At 39.6% G+C, this 23876-nt stretch overlaps 1 protein-coding gene across 1 annotated transcript; it reads right to left on the bottom strand.

Moving 5' to 3' along the window:
• Positions 1-731: 731 nt before the first annotated feature.
• HOOK1 (hook microtubule tethering protein 1) lies at positions 732-23854 on the bottom strand. The gene is made up of 22 exons (XM_041483182.1): positions 23602-23854; positions 19342-19427; positions 17699-17771; positions 17350-17400; positions 16248-16380; positions 15537-15604; positions 14256-14318; positions 13627-13710; positions 10872-11038; positions 10132-10272; positions 8848-9049; positions 7940-8050; positions 7556-7643; positions 7420-7471; positions 6857-6997; positions 6194-6281; positions 5830-5864; positions 5213-5295; positions 4689-4789; positions 4249-4350; positions 3503-3571; positions 732-3320 (listed from the first exon to the last, which is right to left on the bottom strand). Exons 1-22 carry the CDS (start codon positions 23650-23652, stop codon positions 3162-3164), a joined length of 2148 nt encoding a protein of 715 aa, XP_041339116.1. The 5' UTR covers positions 23653-23854; the 3' UTR covers positions 732-3161.
• Between the last annotated feature and the right edge of the window lie 22 nt (positions 23855-23876).

Genomic DNA, 23876 nt, shown 5'->3' with positions numbered 1-23876 from the left:
ATTGTTTTCATTTTCTGATTTCTAAACTATTTATGGCTACCTAAATAGAACATCAGTATTGCTTATATTACTTATTTCCAAGTAAGTGTGTATCATAGAAAATAGAATACCCATATATATATATATTTTTTTAATCAACAAAAAAATCAGGTGAAAATTTATTTTCAGTGAATGTTTCTTAAACCACTATATAATAAGGTTGTTGCAAAAGAATCTTCTCAAAACTGCTGCCTGACCCATCTTGAGTAAAAGAACCTACTAGTCCATATTTTGTATTATTGCTATAAAACACTTCTCTTCCATAGTAATTAATCTTATATAAAAAATAATTAACAAATGATATGTCAATCAGAACATATTTTTTTTGTTTCTTTGGATCTACATTACCCGTTTTACTGGAAACTGGCTCAATTCCTAATAATGCCATTTAACTTCAGCAGGATTCAGTGGCTTCATCTCACATTTGAGTCTGCTCTCAACCGTGCTGGTACAAATTCACCTTTCAGGAGAGCCAAGGGGCCTCTCTGTTCCTCCTGCCTCAGCCGTGGTGCCTCAAAGGACATGGAGTGACAGGGCTCTGCTGCTGCATGTTGGACACAGCTCAGCTGTAACACAGCAGCGTTTTGAGCAGCTTTTTGGTTTGACATGGGTGAAGCAAACACTAAAATGATCCTGACCTAATGGTCCTGCCTGCACAGGCAGATGAGCTGAAGTGAATACAACACCATGGCTTATAATCCAGTATTTATTGCCACACATCAGTTCCTCATTCACAGGACAGAACCCAGATTTAACTAGTTGTGTAACAGCTGCTTTTAAACAGGTTCTCAGTCCCAAAGAAACCCTCGAGTGATAGTCACAGGCTTCACTCTTAACAGTTTAGAAAAGTCCCAAATAAGCAACATTTCATCCAATACCTGAAAACCAGATTCATTTTGGCAACCCCAACATGATTACAGGGGACAACTGTGCCCTGAAAAAGGCTGATTCCTGCCTGTAGTTCAGGACTTGAATTCTTCCATCACTAGTCAGAAGACAAACTTCCAATTAAATGATAGAGAGGTTCTTAGTTATTTTTGGTCCCAGGGTCTGCAGTTTTGAGAAGTGTAAGTCAAAGACATTTGTTCCAAGTTTGTCACTATTCAGCACCTGACAGACTACTGACACAGCTCCACTACTGGGAGAAGTACAACAAATCAAGCCTACCAACTACATGAGTATTTGAAGGACATCCATGAAAGTTTCCATGCTGCAAAGAACAAGGGTTAAGAGACCCACTCAACACCATCAGCAACAGCTCCACGTTTCACTAGAACACACCAAATACCAGACTTTAGGAATGGAAGCATCTTGCTAAGCCTTAATCTCCTGCTCCACTGCTCACCACCACCTCCCTCCCACCCACAGCACTGGCAGATTAAATATGCAACTGTACCTTAACAACAGCAACTCCACTAACACCACTGCAGCAATAAAAGACCTCAAAACCCACGAGGTAGTCCAAAGGAGCACAGAGTCCTGAAGAACACCACCACAGAAAACTCTCCAACAGCCACGTGTCTGGCTCATACCACACTGAGCACGAGCCTGGCTTTTAAACAATGACTTTTGAAGGGGGAAATCTGTTGAATGCCTATTCATACATACAGCACTGTAAAACAACCACCACAACTAAGAAGCAACCCTAAGTATCAAAAATGAATGCTTGCCTTTTCTCTGGCATGACATACAATGCCCAATTGAAGATTTAAGATGTTGGGGAAGGAAGAAATCAAAGGACAAGCTATAGTGAGGGGCAGGCAAAATGACATACTACCCAAATGTCACAATTCAAAACCTAAAAATTCTACAAAGCTGAACCCTGTTCTCAAATTAAAGATGGCCTTAATGGTAAGACAAGTGTGTTTTCATTCTCACATTTGTGTTAGATGGTGGTCTGGTACAGCACCCTCAAATACTTAAATTAAGTGTATTCATTTCATGTTAAGGGCTGCTGCAGTTTTATTTTCTTTAACTGTGGGTATAATAAACTTTTTCTAGACCATTTGCAAAGAACAGACATTAACACCTTTCCTAAAATTACAATTCAAAACAAGAGTTAGACATTTGGGAAATAAAGTCACAAGTTTTGTGAAAAACAGCAACTTCCTGCACACAGATGTCAGGTAACAACCCTCATTTCATTTTCAATCAAACTATTACAGTTTATGCACTTTGCTCCCTGCCAACAAACAAGCTCTGCTGCCAGTAACTGCCAAAGCCATCTCTCACTCCTCTGTCCAGCACAGTTAGTTCAGAAGAGCTGAGTGAAACTACATTTAAGAAAGAGGAAATGCAATTGCCATGCACAGGCTTGTATAAATAGGTTGAAATAAATGGGGCTCCTTCCCACCTAATCCCCTTTCTGCAGATAAATGCAGTATACCAGACTTAAAACATAGCCCAGACTTTTGAGTTATTATAATAGCTTTTTTCTTACCGAGGAAAAGACAAGCTTTTTTGGCTTAAGTGAATTCAACATCTTAAAGAGAGGTTTTCCTCAGTGCATATATGCACCAACTTAAGCTTTGCTTTTTTTTTTTCTTTAATAAACTGAGAAATTCTGCTTCTCATAAAACAAATCCTGTCTTCTGTTACATAACCACTGGTACCACACCTTAATTTTCTTCTTCTCTAAATGCAAGTACTTTCTTGCTTTTAAAATTGTACTTTCTATTCTAAAAAAGTATTTTTTTAAAAGATGCTACCAATCTTTTAGATTTGTTTTCAGAAGAGCCCAACAAAAGCGCCCAATATTGCCCGTTTCCTGAAGTACACCTTTGCATAACATCTTCCCATTATAAAAGTCAACTTTCTAGCCCAAACCCACTTAAATAAAGTTTTAAATATATAGTGCCAAATTTCATATTTACAATATAATCTAAAGGCAAATAGAAATCTTTTAAGTTGTGCTTGTACATGCTGCATTTCTTAAATCTACTTGGAAAGCTACATGCTACCTCCTGGCTGATCACCTCAATCCCTTCCTGACAAGTTCTGATGTTGTCATTTGCAGCTGCCCCACATTCTAACCTCCTCTCTCATCAAGTAGGTAAAGTGGAAAGGTATAAAACATTTAAGGACACTTTAGCATGTGAGTCTTCTTCATGTCCTCCTCGTGTTTAATCAGATGTTGCACCTGGTACTTTAACAGTGAGGTTCCTCCTGGTGTTGGTGACGTGACGCTGCTGCGCCAGGAAGGAGCGGCCGGGCCCGGCCCCGCAGCCGCCGCTGCTGCCCACCAGCCTGGCCTCCATGCCCAGCTTCTGCAGACTCAGGCTCTGCAAGAGTTAAACAACAGCTTCAACAACAGCAAAAACAGAAGGAGAAAAATTATCCATCCTGCTCATGCTTTCTTAGTACACACACAGAATTTTTTCTGCGGTATTTCTTAGGTTAACTAAGATTTAACTCGCACGTGTAGCAAAAGATGTTTCAAAAAGTGGATTTTGAAGTGACCCACCTTGTTGTACCATGCAGTTACAATCAGCTTTTCCTCATAGTCACGTAGCTTGGCTATTTTGTATTCATTCTGCAAGGACACAAATCTCAGTTAAAACACAAATTTTATCGGCTTAAACTTGCTGCAGTCCACTGAGTGAAATAAACACAGGCAGCAGAAATGCTTCGATACACCAAATAACTACAAAGCCTAGAAGTATAAACAAAGATACTTCCATAAAAAAACTAAGAGATAAATATCAGCCTGCTTTAAGAGGCTAAACTACACAAGTTGCAGTTAGAAATACAAACAGAACTTGGAAATGTACTCTGAGGGTTTGTGTGGGGAAATGCACAAGAGGTCTGCTGTGTATCAGAAAATCTAGAAATAATTTAGTAATTTTTCACCTGAAAAGAATGTACCTCCAGTGACTGGCTAATTGCTATTATATAATATACTTCCCTTGTACTCATACATAAAAGAAATGTGAGGCCACAGCATTTACAGTCAGACATATCAGCCTACTGAATCATGTTGAGGAGCTCTGTATTCGCTCAGGCAACTATTCCAAATAGTCCCATCAATAATGCTGTGAAACTCAATGCATTTCCCCAATTTTTTTCTGATATTTGGACTACAGTCAACAATTCTTTCAGAATTTCAGCTAGGCAGATGTTACTGAATCACTAGGAAACAACATCTTTAATGCCTAATATCAGAAACAGAGTATATTAGAAGTTATTTTTAAATATAAGCAAAATTTTTACCTCTAGTGCTTCAATTCTTCTGTCTTTTTCCAGTATCTGTTTTCTGAGCAACATAATTTCTGCTGATGCTGGATTTAGCTTGGGGTCTAAGGTTTTTATCACCTGGACAAGGCAAAACAAGAGCATTGCAAGTCAGTTTGATTCTCAACAGCTCTGCATCTCATCTGCTCAAAGGAGGAATGTGAGAACAGGCTGGGCACTGGTCAGGCTGCTACCCTGTACTACAGAGAACAAAGGGTACAAAGGAATCCCTACTGCACCTCATGCTCAGCCTGAACCCTATTTATTCTCTCAGACTTAATAGACTGCAATCATTTGAACAGTCTGACTAAAAATGCAACTTGTAGCTACTGCTTTTAATTGGGAGGGGGGGACACACACTCAATCTGTTTAACAATTTATGAGGGAGGAATGCATATGTTCAGAAACATGCCACTCACATTCCTTGCTTTTTCAAGGTACATTTTATATCTTTCTTCCATTGCTTTCATATCCTCATCTTTTTTTCGTAAAGCTGCTTCCAGCTCTCCAATCTTCTGGGCTGTTTACAGAAATTATCAACAAAGACATGCAAAATAAAAACAGACATGGTACTTTCAGGGCTCTTGTGTTCTCTCCATTTCACCATCCCTCAAATACAGAACAATGTAGAAGGTAAAAGTTTAAGTTTAGAAGGTTTAAGTTCTTATTTTTGTTTCAGCTGTCCCACCTGACCCTGAAATCCCATTTTGCAGAGCACTGTTCAACAAACCTCACCCCCACCAGGATCCTGTCCACCACCACCCACAAAAACCCCTCCAGACCCCCCAGTTCAGACTGAAAGCTAAGCTGCAGCAGAAAGCCTCATCCAGACAACTATCCCATAATCCAGTGGACATGGGAATCATTTCAGAAGAAACTTAACACAGTCTTATTAAAAAAATACCAAAATAAAAAAACAAAAAAAACCCACAAAACAACTCACGGTTCTGACTGTCATCAGGCTGGAGCTCTGCAAGATCAGCCTCTTTCTTCTGTAACTCATCATGAACCTCATTCAACTTTTCCCTGTGAATGAAAAGTTGGGCTAAGGATTAAGCTCACAAATAATTCCAGGTTTAACAGCTGGAAGCCTTAACTTCATGACAGAAGTATTTAAATAACTATTTTTAGCACTTCTTCAGGGTTTGAATAGAAATATCATAAAAATGCCACTTCTGAGTTGATCCTCCTTTAGTTAAAACTAGGAAAATAACAATTAAGCCCCTCCAGCATCATCTTAGGAAGAACTATATCTGCTGAAAGGACTGGAAATATTTCAGAGAAGTAGAATACACTTGGAGTGCTGGTTTTAGCAGTCTGTTGTAGAATCAGAACAGTTAAAATGCTGGTAGTGATGAAGAGACAGTGAAGTGGTACTGGTACTACAAGATCATCATGGTCACAGTAAACAAAACTATGACACCAATATTTAACTCTATGCATAATTCTCAAATCAGTGGCTTAGAAAAACAAGACATCCCTACCAAGATTTAAATAGCACAAGTTCCTGTGTGCTATTTAGTATAAATAAGCTGCTGTGGATGCATGTGCCTTACTTACATGTGTGCTGCCAACTTCTGCTTCAGGTTGCTGGACTGTGAAAGGAGAGAGTTAAAATTCAGTTGTATTTCAGTATTGCATACCATGCAACATTCAAGGGCTCTTACAAATCAGCCAAGAATACTCAGCACAACTAAACAAGCCAAAGCAAATAAATCCACTAAGTGATAAAGCCAGGGACTTTGAAAGTAAAGTAGAAGGGTTACAGTTCCATAGAAGGAATCACATAAAACATGAACTTTTCAACTGAAGTGCTGTTGATATGGAGGTATTTCTCAGATACACTGAAAAATAAGATGCTAAACAAAGGACTTGATGCTAAACTGGAGGACTTTAAACAAAACTGGCAAAATATTTCACTTACTCCTTCAGTCTTGGATCCTTGCTCCTGTAAAGTCTTTTGCAGATCTTCAATCTGCTGCTGTAATCCTCCAATGCGCTCTTCATTGAGCCTTTTAGGACAAAAACACAGTTATTGCCCATCTAAATAGTTCACAGACAGATTTGTCTGTTTCATTAGCTGCTCAGATGGTCTACCCAGCATGACTTAAGCCACAAATAAACTGATTTCAAATGCTTTTAGTCTGACTGCTACTTCTGCAGAAACAAACACATGGAGCTTTACTGAACATTTTGTAACGAAATTCCTATTGTCATTTTAAGTTTTGAGAAAACGTAACTACCAAAAATTTTCCTATTCTAGTAACATTTTGTAGCATTCATTGATAGAAAATCCATGGTCTAACAGTCTGAAGTTCTAGAAATAGCATTCACATACATTCTTGGTCTACCAAGAATAATTCAGAGTGAAAAAGAGTGTCCTGTAAGCAACACTTCCTTCAGGGTATGGTACACACAGATCTACCACATTTAAACCACCTTCCTTCTTCCTTGCTTCATAATCCTTCATTAATGACTACACTGGTGAAAGAAAAGGTTCCTACACTACAGATGCAAGGCACAAGTCACCCTAAAAACTCCAGACATCACTTTTTAGTGTATTTTAAGGTGCAGTTTCACTCATCACCTTTTCTCAGTTTCCAGCTCGTTCACTGTCCGGTGCTTCTGCTCCAGCTCTTCCTGGAGCTCAGCAATCCGTTCATTTTCTGATCCCTCCTGTTTCAGCAGGAGCATCTTATTTTCATGCTGCAGCCGAATAAACATTTCCCTAAAGCAAAAACAACAACAACAAAAAAAAAAAAGCACTATTAATTAAGAAGGTAACTAAGAGGAAGAAGTAACAGTCCTGTTCACTCCCCCAACATTAAAGTGAGCCAAGCAGGTTGTACTTAATGATATAATTGGGTAACAATGCAATTTGTTATTAAAAGGTAACTAAAAGTGTTTGAAAACTTTAAGAGATATGAGCAGAGTTTTAAATTGTCACTCCAAACCCAGATTTATATACAACAATCTGATATGGTTTTAAGAAAAAAACAAAGTAATTTTAGCATGGGGAAATAATGCCTATATGGGGGCAAAGCAAGGAGTGGGAGAAAGAATCACATTGATGTGAACACTGAACTTTCACAGAGGCATTGTCATGCCCCACCTATGAACATCCCAAAAACCTCAGCCTTTGGGTCTCACCTATATTCCACTGGCAGAATTTCAGCAGCAAGATTCTCATGGCTTTTTTCACCTGAAATCACATGAGGGGTTTAATTTAGCACACTTAAAGAAACCTGTAATCCCAATAAAAGAGTCTCTGAAGATAAAGCAGTACCTGTTTGACTCAGGTGATCCTGCTGCATCTGTGCACACCGGAGCTCCTCATTTGTCTCTCTTAATGCATCACACTGCACTATCAGTCTCTAACAAAACACATTTGAGATGGAATTAGGTCAGGCTGCACCACTTTTAAGACCAAATAACATTAATCAAAAGTATTAATGATACATGAAAATTTTAGGTCAGTCTTGATGATCTTGGAGATCTTCCCCAACCTTCACAATTTGATGATTCTGTATTTTGTTTTATATGTGAATGCACACACACAGGGCTAAACTAAACTTCATTTTTATGGTGGCACTGCTTCCAGGAAGGCTCTCCTCAAGCAGAGGATCTGAGAGAGATTTAGGTGCTCAAATAAACTCTTAAAAGGACTTACCTCTTTTTCTTTCATTAAAGCTTCATATTTTTCTTCAAGACGCTTCATTTCAAATGCCAACTTATCAGCTCTTTTGGATTCTTCAGACAGTTTGTTATGAAGCTCCTGGACCTTTTCATAAAAGCATTATTTAGCACAGGAATGTTGCAAGATGCTACTTTAAAAAGCTACATTAAAACAGTCCTTCCTACCCAATTCAGCCAAAATAAAAGTTGGTTCCTCAAGCTTAAGGAAGCAGAGATGGGATGGGGGCCTCTGTGTTTTGGGGGGATAATACTGATTTTTTGTTGGTTGGTTTTGGATTTTTTTTTTAATTTAACTCTTTCTTAATTCCTACTGAAATTAAAATAAAACTTCTAATTTTCATGAAGAATGGTAAGAATATGAGAATATAAGAATGTAGTGACAGGCCAGGGGGAATGGGTTCAAACTGAAAGAGAACAGTTCTTTACTGTGAGGGTGGTGAGACCCTGGCACAGATTTCAAAGGGAAGTTGTGGGTGTCCCAGCCCTGGAAGCGTTCAAGCTCAGGCTGGATGGGGCTTGGAGCAATCTGGGATAGTGGAAGGTGTGTCTCTGCCCATGACAGTGGAATGAGATCTTCAAGGTCCCCTTCCAAGCCAAACCATTCTATGATTCCATAAAAACAATCTCAGTAACAGCTGAACAACAGGCACACAAATTACCTCAGTCAGAGTAAAGAAGAAAAGCCTGAAGACTATGGACTCTCACATCAGTTGAGAGGGCAGCCACAGTTAAACTTGAAAGTTTAACAAACAAGGAGAAGCCCACAAGGGAACAGCAGGGTATGAAGGAGTTTTCACAACTCAGAAATTCCAAAAGGACAATGCGGGGTTGTTAAGGTGTTCCCAGCTACCTGGGGAAAAAAAGAACCTTTCAAACACCTACCTGTCTCTTGTAGGTTTCTAGCTGGGCTCGTGCTGCGTTGGCTTTCCTGAGCTCATCCTCCAGACTGACAGTGTTGTGCATGTACATCATGTTGGTCTCCTGCAGGGACTTGACCTGCCTGCGGAAATCGTTCAGGTCCTGCAGCTTCTTCCGATACACTTCCACCGTCGACTCCAGCTTGCTTGCCTTGTCTGCAGTAGCCCTTGAGGTACCAACAGCAACCAGAAGGAAAGGTTACAAAACCCAAACTCTGCTGACACACACTATTTTCAAAGAGAGATGCGACATGCTTAGCAGCAGCTACATTTCACCGCTTTATTTTTAAATGTATAATCGACACAAACTTGTTTTTAAAAACCGAAATCAGCCAGCCTTCAAGTGACACTGACAGTCACATGCCAGAAATATGAGCACGGGTTAGTGGGTCAAATATCCCTGAGGAATTCTGTGACACCACAACATCCTGTGCTAGACAGTCACCTCAAAATACTGGTACCTGGTATGTTCTCACAGGGGGATTATTCAGAATTAGAACATAACTGCTCTGTGAAAATTATCACTGGCAGATGCACCTGAGAACTGTCAGCTGATCGTTAAAAAAAATTTACATGGTAAGAAAACATGGGGACCATAATTTTAAAATTAATTTTAAATCTGTGTTTATTATCTGCATTCATATCCCACCAGAAGCTGGTACAAGAAAATAATGGAAAAAATCTACAGCTACGATTTGTTTCAGATGTTATTTAATAGCCACTAAGTTAAACACCTGAAAGCACTTTTCTTTCCATGTTTTATTCATATTATATTATGAATAGCAGATCTGCTTTGACAATACAATTTATTTTGGATATTTTTTGGGTGGTCTGGTATTTAATACAGTTTACATAAGCTGGAATGTTACATTAAATTCTCATGAAAGTTACTGTGTGTTTCATCTTCATTTTGTTAATGATCTCACTAACCTAAATCTTGCCTAGAATGCTGACACCAGAAGTTAGGTTAAAATTCTAGGGGCATATATGTTTTTCTACATGAGAACTTCCACTTTCTGTCCCATACGAAGAAGCTTAAGTTCTGTAGTCATTAATTCTGCTTCACAGACAAATTCCATGTGTAATTCTTGCCAAACAATGGAGCTTTTCCCTTAAAGCCTGCACTTCCAAAGAGCTCATTCAGGTAAGATCTGCAGAAACAACACCTCAAAAAAATCTTGTTAAATACAAATCCTTGGATTTAGCCATTAAATCCTAATGTGTGTGTGGAGCTCTCTCTGCTACATACCTAAGAATGTCATTTTCATCTTTCAAGGCTCTTGATTCTTCTGCCAGAGAGGTCAGTTCATTGTTTCTATGCTGCAGCTCAATCAATTGCTTTTCTAGATCTTCACAATGGACACGATAATCATCTTTTGCAGCTTCAAGCCTACCAGATCAAAACCAGTACTTCTGTTAGGAACTCATCATTATTGCACAGTTTCATTTAGTACTAAAATTACTAAGAAGAAACAAGATAAAAGGAAAACTACTGATTTAAGTAGCAGGGAAAATGTTACAATAGACATGAACAATTTTATTGTCTATCTGTTAAATCATAATGCATTGCACACTGCAAATTTATCACATCAGTATCAAGGAATCTCATGAAAAGGGATTTTGTTTCCCAATATAGATCACAGAGACTAAAGAAAGAAAAAAATCAGTTCAGTACAGAGACATGGTGGTGGTGTTGGGGAGTTTAGCTTTTGATTTGTTAACACACAAATCAGCACTCACTTTTTTGCCTTCCATCACATTCTTCCCTTTTTGTAAGTAAGGGCTATTCCAATTACAAACTGATACATTTTACAACAAGTAACAGATTCTTTTTCTTTTTAAATGCAAGGACTGCCTTTAAAATATGCTTATACAGCAGTAGACAGCTTTTAATGCAAAAGAAATTGAGATGGAAAAGCCCCAAAGAGTACCAAAATTTTCAGAGTGCATTAGACAAGTGAGAGATTTTGAGGGGAAATAATTTCATACCTGAAGTTTTCTTCTTGCAATTGTTCCAGCTGCAACTGTGCACTAAAATACTTTTTTGCAACCATGGTATTTGGATCATCAAGAGAGTCATCTAATTGCTCTAGTTTGTCATTCATAATCTCATTTTCTGACATCAAGGTGTTTTTCTCATCCTGGAGGGCAGCCACCTAGCACAGATAAAACAGCATGAACACTGTAAGACCTGTCCAAAGAACTGAAGCAAGACAGCAATACATCACCAAATTAGTTTATGAAAAAGGCTGAGCGTTTAGAAGTTTTAGAATGTAGTTTACAGAGCACACTTGAGCATACAGATGCTTTAGTGTATGACAGTTACGAAGCACTACAGGAAAAGTCCCTCTAAATAAAAAGACAAATTTCTGTAACTGAAACCACGGTAAAAAGGCAGACAAAGTGATATGGAGAGAAACTGCTGCTTCCATTAAAAACACCATGGACGCCGTACAAAAAAAACTCTGAGTGCTGCTGCAACAATGTCCATCTTGCCTGTAGTTGAAACCAGAAGCAGCAGGGCACGGCCAGCAGCCCAGGCTGCCGTGCTCGGCGGGGATGGCTGCGGGAAGCGGGGTGGGCCGAAGCGCACACGCACGGACAGCCTGGCCAGCCTCGGGGGAGCATGCAACCCTGGCAGCACACACACGGCTACCCGGTGTCACAGCGAAGCACAGGGGCTACAGCACTTCACTGACAGCAGCCAGCTTCACAGCCACAAGGATTAAAGAGGATAGAACCTTTAAAGTTTGTCTAGTGAAAGCTGCTGTGTTAATTTTAACGTCCTGTCGAACGTAAGAGCACGCAGCATGTGTTAGTTGACTGCATTGAAACAGGGACAATATGCTTTTTGGGTTATGTTTTCCTGAATTATAAAGTAAACCTACCTTTCTTATACTCTTGGAAAATATCAAGGAAGACTGAGACCTTACAAGTGAATTTATTAAGAATTAGTTTAAATGAGAAGCGTCAAGTCAATATTACGGCTTCAAATAAATAAAATAAAATAAAACATATCATGATGACATTATTAAACAGATATAATCTACAGTATGCAATATTAAGAAACAATTTGTTTGTGATCATAATTTAAAAATCCATCAGGCAAACAGATGTAAAAGTCAAACAGTGATTAATTGCCACTTCCTGAGGTGCTGGCTTTCTAGGTTCACTCCTTTTTATGTACCAGATGTCATTTATTATTTACATGCACACAAACACCTGTGAGTAGGGAGCACATCTGAGCCTTGCTCAGCCTCCTGTTCAAGGATCAGCCACTCCTTAAGCATGCACAACATTCAGACTTTCAGAATACTCCTGAAACATCACTCATCTCAGACTTTTTCTCAGATCCAAAAAAACCTAAAGATCAAACTGTGGCACAACTCAGAGCAAGTTTTACATCTTTTCTCAGTTGATTTCTGGTAGCCTTCTCTTCTTTTTTAATTATTTCAATATAGCAGAAGTGGTGTCACAGTCGACAGAAATGATGAAGAGAGGTTTTGAAGACACATCACAGTATGACAGAGATGTGCTGTCATTAACTCATTTGTTTATATTCAGTACCTTTCCCTTGCACACCTTTCACCTGTCCCATGCCATGTTATGAGCAACTGGCTCTGCATCACCTATGATTAATTAATAGAGAATTCTGGGAAAAAAGCCAGGGAAAACTGAAGAACATTGGGGAATTCTGCAGATTCTTCTCACAAGCATTTTTACATCTCTGCTTTCACTAGGAAGCCTTGCTACTGCCTCAAGAAAAAAAGAAAATTAAATATCAATTCAGTTATAGCAGTAGCTTCCTGGGCATGGCAAGTAGCTCTGAGCTGCTTTAGACACAAGCATTCTGCTTTTACAGTTGCCATTGTCAGTAAGAAATGTAAAACTGGCCTCTGCTTTTGTGGGTGTTCATTTCCAGAGGCTCTCACAGCCAGTACAGCCCTCTGGCTCCTACAAGAAGATGCCACCCAAATGTTCTCTTTGTACAGAGCCAAATCTGACATGAATTGCCTTCCCAGATAAAACTCTTTCTATTCTCAGATTATAGTGCCATAAGAGAGGGACTAATGAGTGATTTTTTTTCTTTAAAGTGTTGATTGAAATGCAAATTTCTCTTTATTGTCATGAAGTCCTCTTTCCTTTTTCTCAAGAGTGACTTGATTAACTGCTATATCCATTAAAAACAAAAATAGGCCTATTTGTTTGAAAATGCCAGCAAGGATCTATTAGTTTTCATTATTTTTATCCTGAAATCTCCTTCATGTTGCAATTGTGTATGAGAAAAAGTTAGCAAGTTTTAGATAAATTACAAATTTTTGTCCTTCATCAACTCCTATTGAAACAGCATGATTTTCCTATGATTAAATCTAATTACTGTTTATGACATGAACTGGATTTTTTGGACACATTACAAAAGACTAGAGGACTAAGAATGAAAAGGGCAATTTTTAAAACCATGATAAGGTTGTTTCAACACTACCTGCTACTAAGGGTAAACATTAACCTGAGACAAAGAACCTTTGAGATAAGCTGGCACACGACCTCAGCTTACACTTCCATCAGAAAACTCTTCCCAGTAATTGCATTTTGGAGCACAGAATAATTGCTTTTCCCCCACAAGCCACTACAAATTCTCACAAAAATGTGAACAATGCAAAATGCACTTTGCCCTTAAAAACTTCTGCATCTTAATAGCAGCACCACTGCACATTAAAGAAACAAACAACTGACTGCTTCTTACCTGCAAGTCCAGCTCTTGACATCTTTGTGCCAACTCCTCTTTTTCTGCTCGTGCTTCCTGAAGGTCTTCCAAGGCTTTTTTAAGCTTTCAAAAATAAGGCAATCAATCACTATGGCCCATATTCAAAGCACTCAGTTACAGCTACTAAAATGCCTCAGCTGCTTACACCCACTGTTTAAGTTGGCTGTTGGGTGCACACATTGACACAAAAACCTTCAAATGCTCTGCTAGATCAGGATCGCTGCTCATTTCAATTGCCTTCTCAATGATTATCACTATTAGAAAGAAAATTATTGAAACACAACACCTTAGGCCAAAGGCTTAACAAAACACAGGAATGTGCTGTCACCATTTTCATGTTCCTTTAAAGAAAAGTTCATTTTATGTGCAACACCTTGCAGTGTTCATGTTATCAGGAATTTTATCCCTACCCCTCCCTGCAATGTAGGCTTGCACTGACCAGTTTTATCCCACACAGTCACTGTGGGTTTTTAAAGAAACTATAGACTAACACTTAAATTTTCAGTTAATCAGCACTGAAAACCAGCATTTCTTCATTTAAGGGATGGCCAAATACCAACTTGTTGTTCAGGCTTGATCTACAATAGCAACACAGATCAGGCAATTACCTGCTGTTCCAGTTCACTTGGTGCATCACATGGGGAAGCAGTTGTTATTTCCTTGCTCATGAGCTACAGAAAGAAGCCACAGGAAAAAAAAAAGGCTAAATTAGAGGTTATAGATCTGTAAGTTCACTGTCTACTGAGTACCAATTGTATTTTCCATTGTGTTATTTCATCCCTTCCAAAACAGATTAATGATGCTCCTCCTCATCTCACGGCTGGTAAAAGATTTAAACAGATCTACAGTAAGGTGATTTTTTTACCTTCCTCCTCTCAAAATTAATCAAGTTTGCAGTAACATTGTATTGGATGAATGTGTGATGTGTTGAAGGTATTGCCACCCCCTAGTCAGCTAAACAGGAATGAACCCAAAGACGGGATTTCACTCCATTGATTTAACAGTTTTCACATTTCTTTGTGTCCCATTAATTGCCTCTAAACAAACAATGAGAACATTACTTCTCAGATACAAAGATGTACAGTGTGTATTTACCAACAATTAAAGGGCTTTAGTCCTCACTCAGAAATTACTGAATTATTTTTAGACCTTCTTCTAGAAAATTTACTTAAACAGAAGACAACAAACACAAGCTTTATGGGTTTATTTCTACCAACAGGACAAGCACATCTTTAAAGACTATACAGACAATTTAAATCTAAGTTATAAAGCTTATTATCAACTCCACTGTTACCTTGATGAGGGTGCAATTACACACCACCTTTTCTTCACATTCAGTATTTAGTTTTTGCCTCTCTCCACACTCTGCTTTACAGTCCTGAAGCTCTCAAAAGCCAGTGACTGCAGAGCTAAGCTGTGAGCTGGATCACTAAGATGATCCAACCAAGAACAAATTAAGACAGGAGGAGGAGCACGCCATGACAAAAATAGAAGAGATGCAGCTGCAAGCTTCTAAGTCAGAGGCTGGAATGGTCTGCCAGAACAATGCAACCTCACAAACACAATCAGCTTAACTCTGGGACCAAGACTACAGCACTGGGACAGAATTTCAGAATCTAACTCTAGTACAATCAGTGATTGGCAACTGTATACATTTCTTGTGTGGAATAAAAAATCTTAAGCATTTGTTGTGTGTTTGGGCACCACGAGTCTAAAACCAAAACTTTTGGCTGGCGTTTAAGGTCTCTTGGCTCCAAACCTCCCAAATAATTTAGGAAAGTACTTATACTCCACCCTGACCTTTCCTAGGATGAAAAAATTCACAAAGGTCAACAAAAAGGTTTTTGGACTTCTCAACTGACAGCATCAGGCTATGAACTGTTACCTACCTCTTGAATGGCTGTCATGACAACGTGCTGAACAGACTCTTCAAGGGTCATGATATTCTGTATGTGTTCTGTGAAAAAGGATTTGTACTGACTCATGACAATGGTCATCTCAATGGTATGAGTAAAATGAGAAACTGTTTGCTGAAAGATCCAGAAAAAACTACTATCCATAAAGCTCCTCAAAACAAGTAGTGGTCTCTTTATACAGAGGAGAACCATTAACCACCATCATTATTATCCAGTAATATGGCAGATAAGCACAAAATATTATAAACTTTTAACTGGACAGGTTTATACTCTGCTTAAGGAGAGATGCCATCAGAGCATGGAGGATTATTTCTGGTAATGGGAGAGAAAACAACCAATTCAGTCTTGAGCCTCTGCAGGCAGAGAAGCAGTTTCTAATTTAAGGACATAATTTAATTTTGCTATATTTGCATTTGAATAGGTCTTGGTACATATTTTAACAATACGAATAAACCATACATATTTCAGACTCTATTTATAAACCTACTCTGAACAAAGTTTTGAGTTTTAATCACAGACATTTCCCAGGGAATTTCTGCTTTTAAGTGAACTCCAGTTTCAGAACAGGCATTCAGCAAATTAACAATGTTGATGGAGAAGAAAGGGAAGTTTCTACATCTTTTCCACCTTAACTATCACCTGAGGCAGTCTGATGTTTGCTGAGCAGGTTAAGGTAGTGCCTACCTTGTTTCCTCTCACAGTTGACTGCACAACCCAAAATAAGCTGCAGCAGCCTGCCCAGTTCAGTGGGATCCGAGTTCTCAGATATCCGGGTCAAGTCTGGAATAAGCTCTTCTGCAATCTGCTGACCCAGGAACTGAAAAAACAATTAAAATTATAAGGAAAAGTAGACTCCCACTTTTGTACAACATGAAAATCTGGTATCATGTAGGAAATCTGGGCTCAATGAGCCAGCCAGAGAAAATGCCCTCGAAGTTTGTTATCAGGTTTAGTTAACTGAGCACTTCTACAAGAAAAAGTGACAATAGTAAAAGTTACTGGGACAGTTCTCATATATGAGAGAATTCATTTATTTAACCAACATAAAAAAAGGAATTAATAACACTTCCAGATGAAGTTGCTTCCAAATCCTTCAAAAATCTTCTCATAACCTTATAAAAGTTCTGCTTCTGGGCCTGCCAGAGATCCTCAGAACTGGCAGCAGGTCAGGGCCTGGCTCTTGGTGTCACAGCTCAGCCCAGCAAGACCAGGAAGCCACAACAAGATCTGGCAAGTTTTCTAAACCATACTCATTACATAACTGTAATCACATCAATACAAAATTCAGCAATTTTTTTTTTTAACTCAAAACACAGCAGCCTTTTATGGCTACTGTACTCATCCTTGCATGAGACAGAACAAACTAATACTGTCCAGGAAGATTCCTACTGGGCTCCCAGCTTTCCACTGAATATCACAAAACCTACACTGGGGTTGCTGAGTGTGTTCTGTTGTGTACAAAAGGATTAGAACTTCTCTAGACAAGACCAAACATGAACACATACACAAAAGTCAACAGGATTCTGCAGCTCAGTCCTTTCAACGTTCACTGGGGCAGACACATGGTTCCCAGTTTGTACTCCAAGAGGCTTATCTAAAACACACCTGCTCAAATTAATTTCATATTCACTCAGACCTCCCACTTAACAGATAATTATCATACATCTGCTGCCTAAAAGGTCCTCAAAACAAATTACAGCTTTTTTTCTACTTGGCTAAGTCAAGTGGAGCAATAATCATTGTGTTTAATGATGAGAACAATAACAGTAAATTGTTTTTTCCATACCTCATGATAGTAGTCCATAATTCCTTGCAGTATCTTCTTCAAATTACTGGACTAGTTGTTGTACATGAAAGACAAGGTTATAATTTTATTTAAAATTTTACTTCTTATTAAATCAAATAATAATTTCTAGTAAAATGGTTACAAGGCAGCTCTATGAGAGGACATAACAGAAATACCACAGCAGAAAATCCCCATCCAACAATGCTGGAAGGCACTTAAACTATACACAGACAATTCAAGCCCATTTAAAATATCCTTGAAAAGCTTGAGCTTAATTCTGTAGGTTTTGGACTGCCAGATCTCAGGACAGCACAAGCCCACACACTTCATTATCTTCAGTTTTAAATACCTTTATTCTCCAGTTGTCACCAACATCTTCTTTGATGCGATTGAGCCAAGATGCATCAAACCAGGCAACATCTCTGAAACAAAATGAAATGATTAATCAATGAGCACAGACTTAAATAAGACAGCAAATTCCCAGCATTAAATCATCTGACGCTGAGCTCCAGTGTCTAACAAGGCATGAATTCCTGGAGATTGCAAGGTAAACTTACGTCACAGGAGATTTCCATCCTGCTGGCTGCATTAAGGCACATTCCAGGGCTGGGAGAATTTCTCTGTGTGCCTGTGCCAGCTATGGATGGAGCACAAGGATGTGGAGGCCTTTGTCATGCTGAATTTTTATCCTGATAAAGTAACCATAACGAGGTAAAGAAACATCTTTTTTTGACTAGTGCTGACGTTATGTTTGGTACCTGCTCCTGCAGGCTGCACTAACTAACATTTACTCCAATTCGTCAAAGGCACATATTAAGAAAACACTTTAAACTATTGGCATTTTGTATATTTTGTATGTCTCTGGTTCCCCTGGGCAGAAGGGGATTCAGTTTGCCAGCATAAACAAGGATGAATTGCTGAGGGAGGTGTTACACACACTCAGCTGCCAAGCAGTACAATCACAGCATATTTAACAATATTTAACTTTGACAGTATAATGTTCATTCACTGGTCTCAAAGCACCTAATAAAGGACAATCATTATCCCCACTTGCACACAAACCAACTTGGTGTTAAGAAGTTTGACCAAAGCACGTGGCTGCCTAATACCCCAAACACAGGGGGAGCAACTCTCAGCAAATCCTAAATCAATTTTTTCCATGTCCAGAAAAAGGGTGAGCAGTGTCTTTAAAAAGTACATTTAAAATCTTTACAAACAGACAGGTGGGTTTCTGATTTTTTTTTTTTTTGGGGGGGGGGGGGGGTGGTGTGATGATGTTGAAGTAATTTCTTAGCAATTACAAAATGATACTTTGAACCTGAGGTGGTAATGCAGACTTCCCATCAATTACCTGGGCCAACAATAACGATAACATTGCAATGATGACTTGCAGCATGATACTATTTCAAAAAAAGACTTGCATTACAACTCTCTATGCAAATTTCAAAACTAGGGTATCACTCAGACTACCAATCTTCATCACACCAACAGAACAGCTAATCAAAACTAAATTCCTAACTATTAACTGCAACTGAAGTTCTACAATTCTTGTCTTCCACACGACTAGTAAGTTGTCATTTAAAACCTAGAACTTAAATCTAAATTAATTGAGCAACCTCAGGAAGAAAAGAAAACACTTTTTTTTCCATGCCTCTGGAATCTTTAGTTTCTCATTCCAAAAAGGAACACATTGCCTGAAGCACAGAAATAGTGCTGATGGGCAAAGTGAAGAAGATAATGTCATCCTTGCCCAATTATCCCCAAGTATGAATTTAATACTGCAGTATTTGTGTATCTTCTCACCACCTTTTCCACCACGTCATTAATCAGCTATTATATCATCCCCAAAACAGCAATATGAAGGCATGACCTATCTTCTGTTACAAACTGTCCACTCTGAATTTCTGCCTACTTTAAAAGCAACTGTGTCTGTCAAACACAAAAACCTCAGGCAATTGAATCCCTCTTCTTCCAGCTGAAGAATCAACTTACATTTGGTGAAGCACCTGAGCCATGGCAACCCCGTTAGTCAAGTCCTGGACATCCCTGCAGGGTGCAGCTGTATTGAATGTCTGCAGCTAAAAGAGGGAAAAACATGGGTTTAGTTCAGTAGACAATAAATTAGCTGCCATCTTCCTTCTCCCCTTTCAGGCATTTAGCAAGATGTCTTTCTACTTGAAATCCTTTTTGAACCACACAGACTTTAAGCCCAGTGAATTTTCTCAACACTTGTGACTGTTATGACTGGTAGCTTTAGAAGTTGGTAGGAACACCCACACTCTGTTTTTTCACCCTAGGCCTTCTATCTTAAAGCAGATTATGGAAAGATAACTTGGGAGACTAAAGTCATATTTATCCAGCCTTTATTATTATGTTACAGTGCTTAGTTCTGGACATAACTACCTAAACAAAAAACAGCATCAGAATAAGGTGTGAAAGTTGATAGGGAAAAAGAAATCCAGTCTTTTACTGCAATAACTTAGTAACAGAAATAGGATGGGATTACCTCAATGTTAAAATGTTTCTCTGTTTTAAATATTGTGTGATTTTTTTTTTCAAACTATCCCCAAGCTTATAGCTAACATTTTGACAGAATTAACTATAGATTTAGAATAGCAATATTTTACTCCTCCACAAACAATCAACTCAGAACTAATTATTCTAGATGAGAGAGCCATTTCCATACACAGGTCAGTTCATCTCAGTTACTCAGGAAAATAAGAGCCTTCTTTACTACAATAAACAAAACAAAGTTTATTATTAGTACTATTAAAAGACAGAATAGAATGGGAGCAAGTACAAATCCTTATAAACCCCATTCACTGCACGAACTGACTTCTTAAATTTAGTGCATTTACAGTATCATAAATTACCTGTCCCTCTGCAAGAGGGCTTTCCCAAACATCCTGTGCAACACAAGCTTCTTCAGAACTCCTGGTAAAAAATGACCTTGTGTTTGGGAAATGGAGCTACTGGGACCAGAGTGATGAAAAAGCAGCTTTCAGCTGTGAGAATCTGAGGCAGTTTTTCTCCATTCTGTGTTTATAAAGAGTGACCATAATTCTGAATACTTGTTTGCTTCCTTCAAGAAGAGTCCAATCAAGCCAAGAGAAAAATAGGCAGAGCAAGGGGATTTTTTTTCCTTCAAAAAGTGGGTTTAAATCCTGTCTTACAGGAAGTGAGAAGTCAGTAATCCCTCGTAGGTTACATAAAAGATTAAGTGGAACACCACAGCCCAAAGCTGCTATGCCTGACAGCACTGACTTCTACCACTCCAGCAGCCTCAGCACAAGCACAGGCACGCAAGTTTACATTTCAGGCTGGGCTTCCCAAATCCAGAGTTTTATGGCACAATGTTGTGACGCTGCCATTTGGATATGCCCCTCATAAAAGAAGAAAATTGCTATGTACAGGTGCAACCCTTTCACCTGAGCCTGTTAGAGCAGATAAACAAGGCCTTAGAAAACCCTGACATGCAACACTGCTTTATGCACGATCTCCCAGAATAGAAACAGCTAATTAAAATTAAGTAGAAAGCAGAACTGACAGTCTAGGCTTCTCTATGTATTTAAAAGTCACATAAGGACCTAGAAATAATAAGAGAGTAGAAGTATTAATTATGGGTTCTCCAAACCTCATGCCAGCCCAATCATTTCATCAAAATGGATTTTTACCGTTCTTGCAAAACCAATAAAAGTGGCAGGTGTGGGGAGAAGGCTGGAAAAAGAAGCCACAGACTTCAGGACTGTAGCAGTGCTCTTTCTTCCCTCATTTTTTCAGTTTTACTAAATACAGCTCCAAGCATATCCAAGGATATGCTGCTACTCACACTGAAAGCCATTTTGTGAATTCCACCCCAAATGCACTCTGCCACTTGCTGCTACAGCAGAAGTTCTTCTCTCAGACACAGAGCTGTTATGCTCCCAAAATACAGCTGAAAAGGTAATTTTGTACCTCTACCACCAAACATTTGCAGATGAAACATGAGTGTAGAGAGTGCCCAGCAGAAATCAGCCGATCCACCTGAGAAGGTGTGCCCTCAGTTTCCCCTGACAATGAGGTTGAGTTTATACACACGATTATACACACGAGGGACAGAGGTTTTACAGAGTAAGCAAAGAGATTTTAAAATAAAAATAAACATTCCCATGCTGAAACCAAGTATATTAATAGAATAAGTCAGCCACTGCACAGAATGAAATTACCAGTGGTGCCAGTGTCAAGCAGTGCATTTATAGTGGAAAATGCTTCCAATTTAAGATGTTGCCACACTTCCAGTCCCTGGTTTGGAAGCTAAGGCAGTACAGGACTGAAAAACATCCAGTTAACTTTTCCTCTACACAGAGGAAAAATACCTAACTCAGAAACTTGTTTCTGCTGCAGCTTTTGAGTTCCACCGTAGCAGATATTACCTAAGCCAATTTTTCATGGATACTCATAAACATTACCCCTATAATTTAGTTTAGCTGCTTTATGTTTTTCCTGTAAAATCCTCAGAACTTTAAATTCAATGACACCTGGGCTGCAGAAACAACAGGTAACATTTTTATTTGAATCTTATCTTTCTTCTCTGGACACAGCATGTTTTCTAATATTGCATTTGGTAAAATAAAAATAGGAAAATGCCAGATCTGGAAGCAAAATACAGAGAATCATAAGCATCTGTTTGTTATATTAATGAGTAAATAAACAGAGAAACCACCAGAAGCAGAGAGTTACAGAACCCTTTTCTCTCTAAACACAGAGCACTTCATCCCGCTCTCCTCACATCACTTTTCTCCCTATTATTCACACTGAAGTTCAAATTGTGAGAGGATGTTTCAAACACATCCAAGTGTTAAGAATCAGTTCCTAAGTTGCAAACTAGGCCTGAGAACTAGGGTGCTAAATCTAAAAACATGCATCTGCTGAGTGCTGTATAGAAAACCCAACACAGGGTTGGGTCTTCCTTTTCACAGACACAATTTCCCAGTTTAAGGCCAGTTAAGGTTCTATTAAGATTCATTATGTGATTACAGCTATTGCATTGTGAGCATAACAAAAATTACAATTAGGATAGAAATATTTAAAGCACGAATTGTGAAACATAAACGAGTTCAGCACTGCTGACACGATTGTTGTGAAAGAGTTTAGGAATGCAGAGATTTTTTTTTTTGCCATTGAATCACGATGGAGTTATTCTCACCTGACTGAGGAGAAAATACAAAGTTGAAGAGCCCAAAAAAAAAGAGAAAGATTAAACAACAAAAGATAACCAACATAAGGCAACCAAAATTTTAGACAGCAACAAAACCTTGAGAGAATACAACGTCACTAAAAGGAAAATGGAAGGAGGAAAAAGAAAGAAAGAAATTGCTTATCAGTGACTTATTACAGACTTTAACTCATTAACACTTCTGTACTGCCATGCAGAAATCAAGAACACCTTACTCAGGCTGCTGTTCCTGTTACTTTTACCAGTTTCATTCCTGGATTTCTACAATGCCTCTAAAACACTCTCTTCTCTCCACGACTTACACTTCACAGAAGCAACACTCCTGCTATTTCTAGAGAAACCCTTCACACAGGCAATTGTGACCTTCCCTGCCAAGATTTCATACAGAAGTTCTATTTCACAGAGCTCCCTGTCACTGAAATTACTGCACCTGCAAAACCAGAGTTACAGACAAGGTCACAGAAGAAGCTTGGAGAGAAAGATAAAGAGGAAGCAAGAGTAACTGATGAATTTGACAAATATGTTTGCACTCGATGACCTTAAAAGTCTTTTCCGACCTAAATAATTCCGCAGTTCCAAACAGGTGCCTCTGGCACAGGTAACATCACACACCCAGCTGTGGCGTGCCTGACTAATAAACGCTTTAACCAGCCGGCATGAAAAACTCTGAGGTTTCTACGCCTGTCAATTCAAATTAATTACATTTATTTATTAATAGTGTTAATTGCCGAGCAGTTTCCACAGTGAAGCCACCGCTGGAGAGCCGCACTTGGGCCCACGGGATATTCCAGCCACCACCGGCACAGCTGGAGGGCGCCGCGGGAGCCTTTTGCTGGCTGTGAGCAGCGTGTCCCAGGCAGCCCCGCCGCCGCGGCCGTGCCCGACCCACCCGCAGCTCCTGCTCCCGGGCGGGGACGGAGGGAGGGGCGGCCGGAGGAACGGAGGGATGGATGGATGGAGGGAAAAGCCCCCGCCGCTGGCGCCTCCTCGCTGCCCTCGAGGGTCCCCAGAGGCGGCGGAACCCCCGCGCCACTCACCCAGAGGATGAGGCTGTCGCACAGCAGCGGGTCCGCCGGTTTCGCCTCCATGGCGGCGGCGGCTGCCGCGTCCCCCGCCCTCAGGCCGCCCCCGCTCCGGCGGCTCCGGCCGCGGCTCCGCTCCGCCCGCGCGTCCCCGCGGGGGCGGGGCCGCCGCCAGCGCCGACCACTCAGCGCCCGTCCCTGCCCGCATAGGCCGGGAGTGACAGCGCATTTGACCAATCATAGCGGAGAAGGAGTGCACTCGCGCCAATCACGGTGAGACCCGTTGGAGG

This window comes from Pyrgilauda ruficollis, unplaced genomic scaffold (assembly GCF_017590135.1).
Source record: "Pyrgilauda ruficollis isolate IOZ18807 unplaced genomic scaffold, ASM1759013v1 scaffold6, whole genome shotgun sequence".
Taxonomy (NCBI): domain Eukaryota; kingdom Metazoa; phylum Chordata; class Aves; order Passeriformes; family Passeridae; genus Pyrgilauda; species Pyrgilauda ruficollis.
This window is presented reverse-complemented; position numbering and strand designations above follow the sequence as displayed.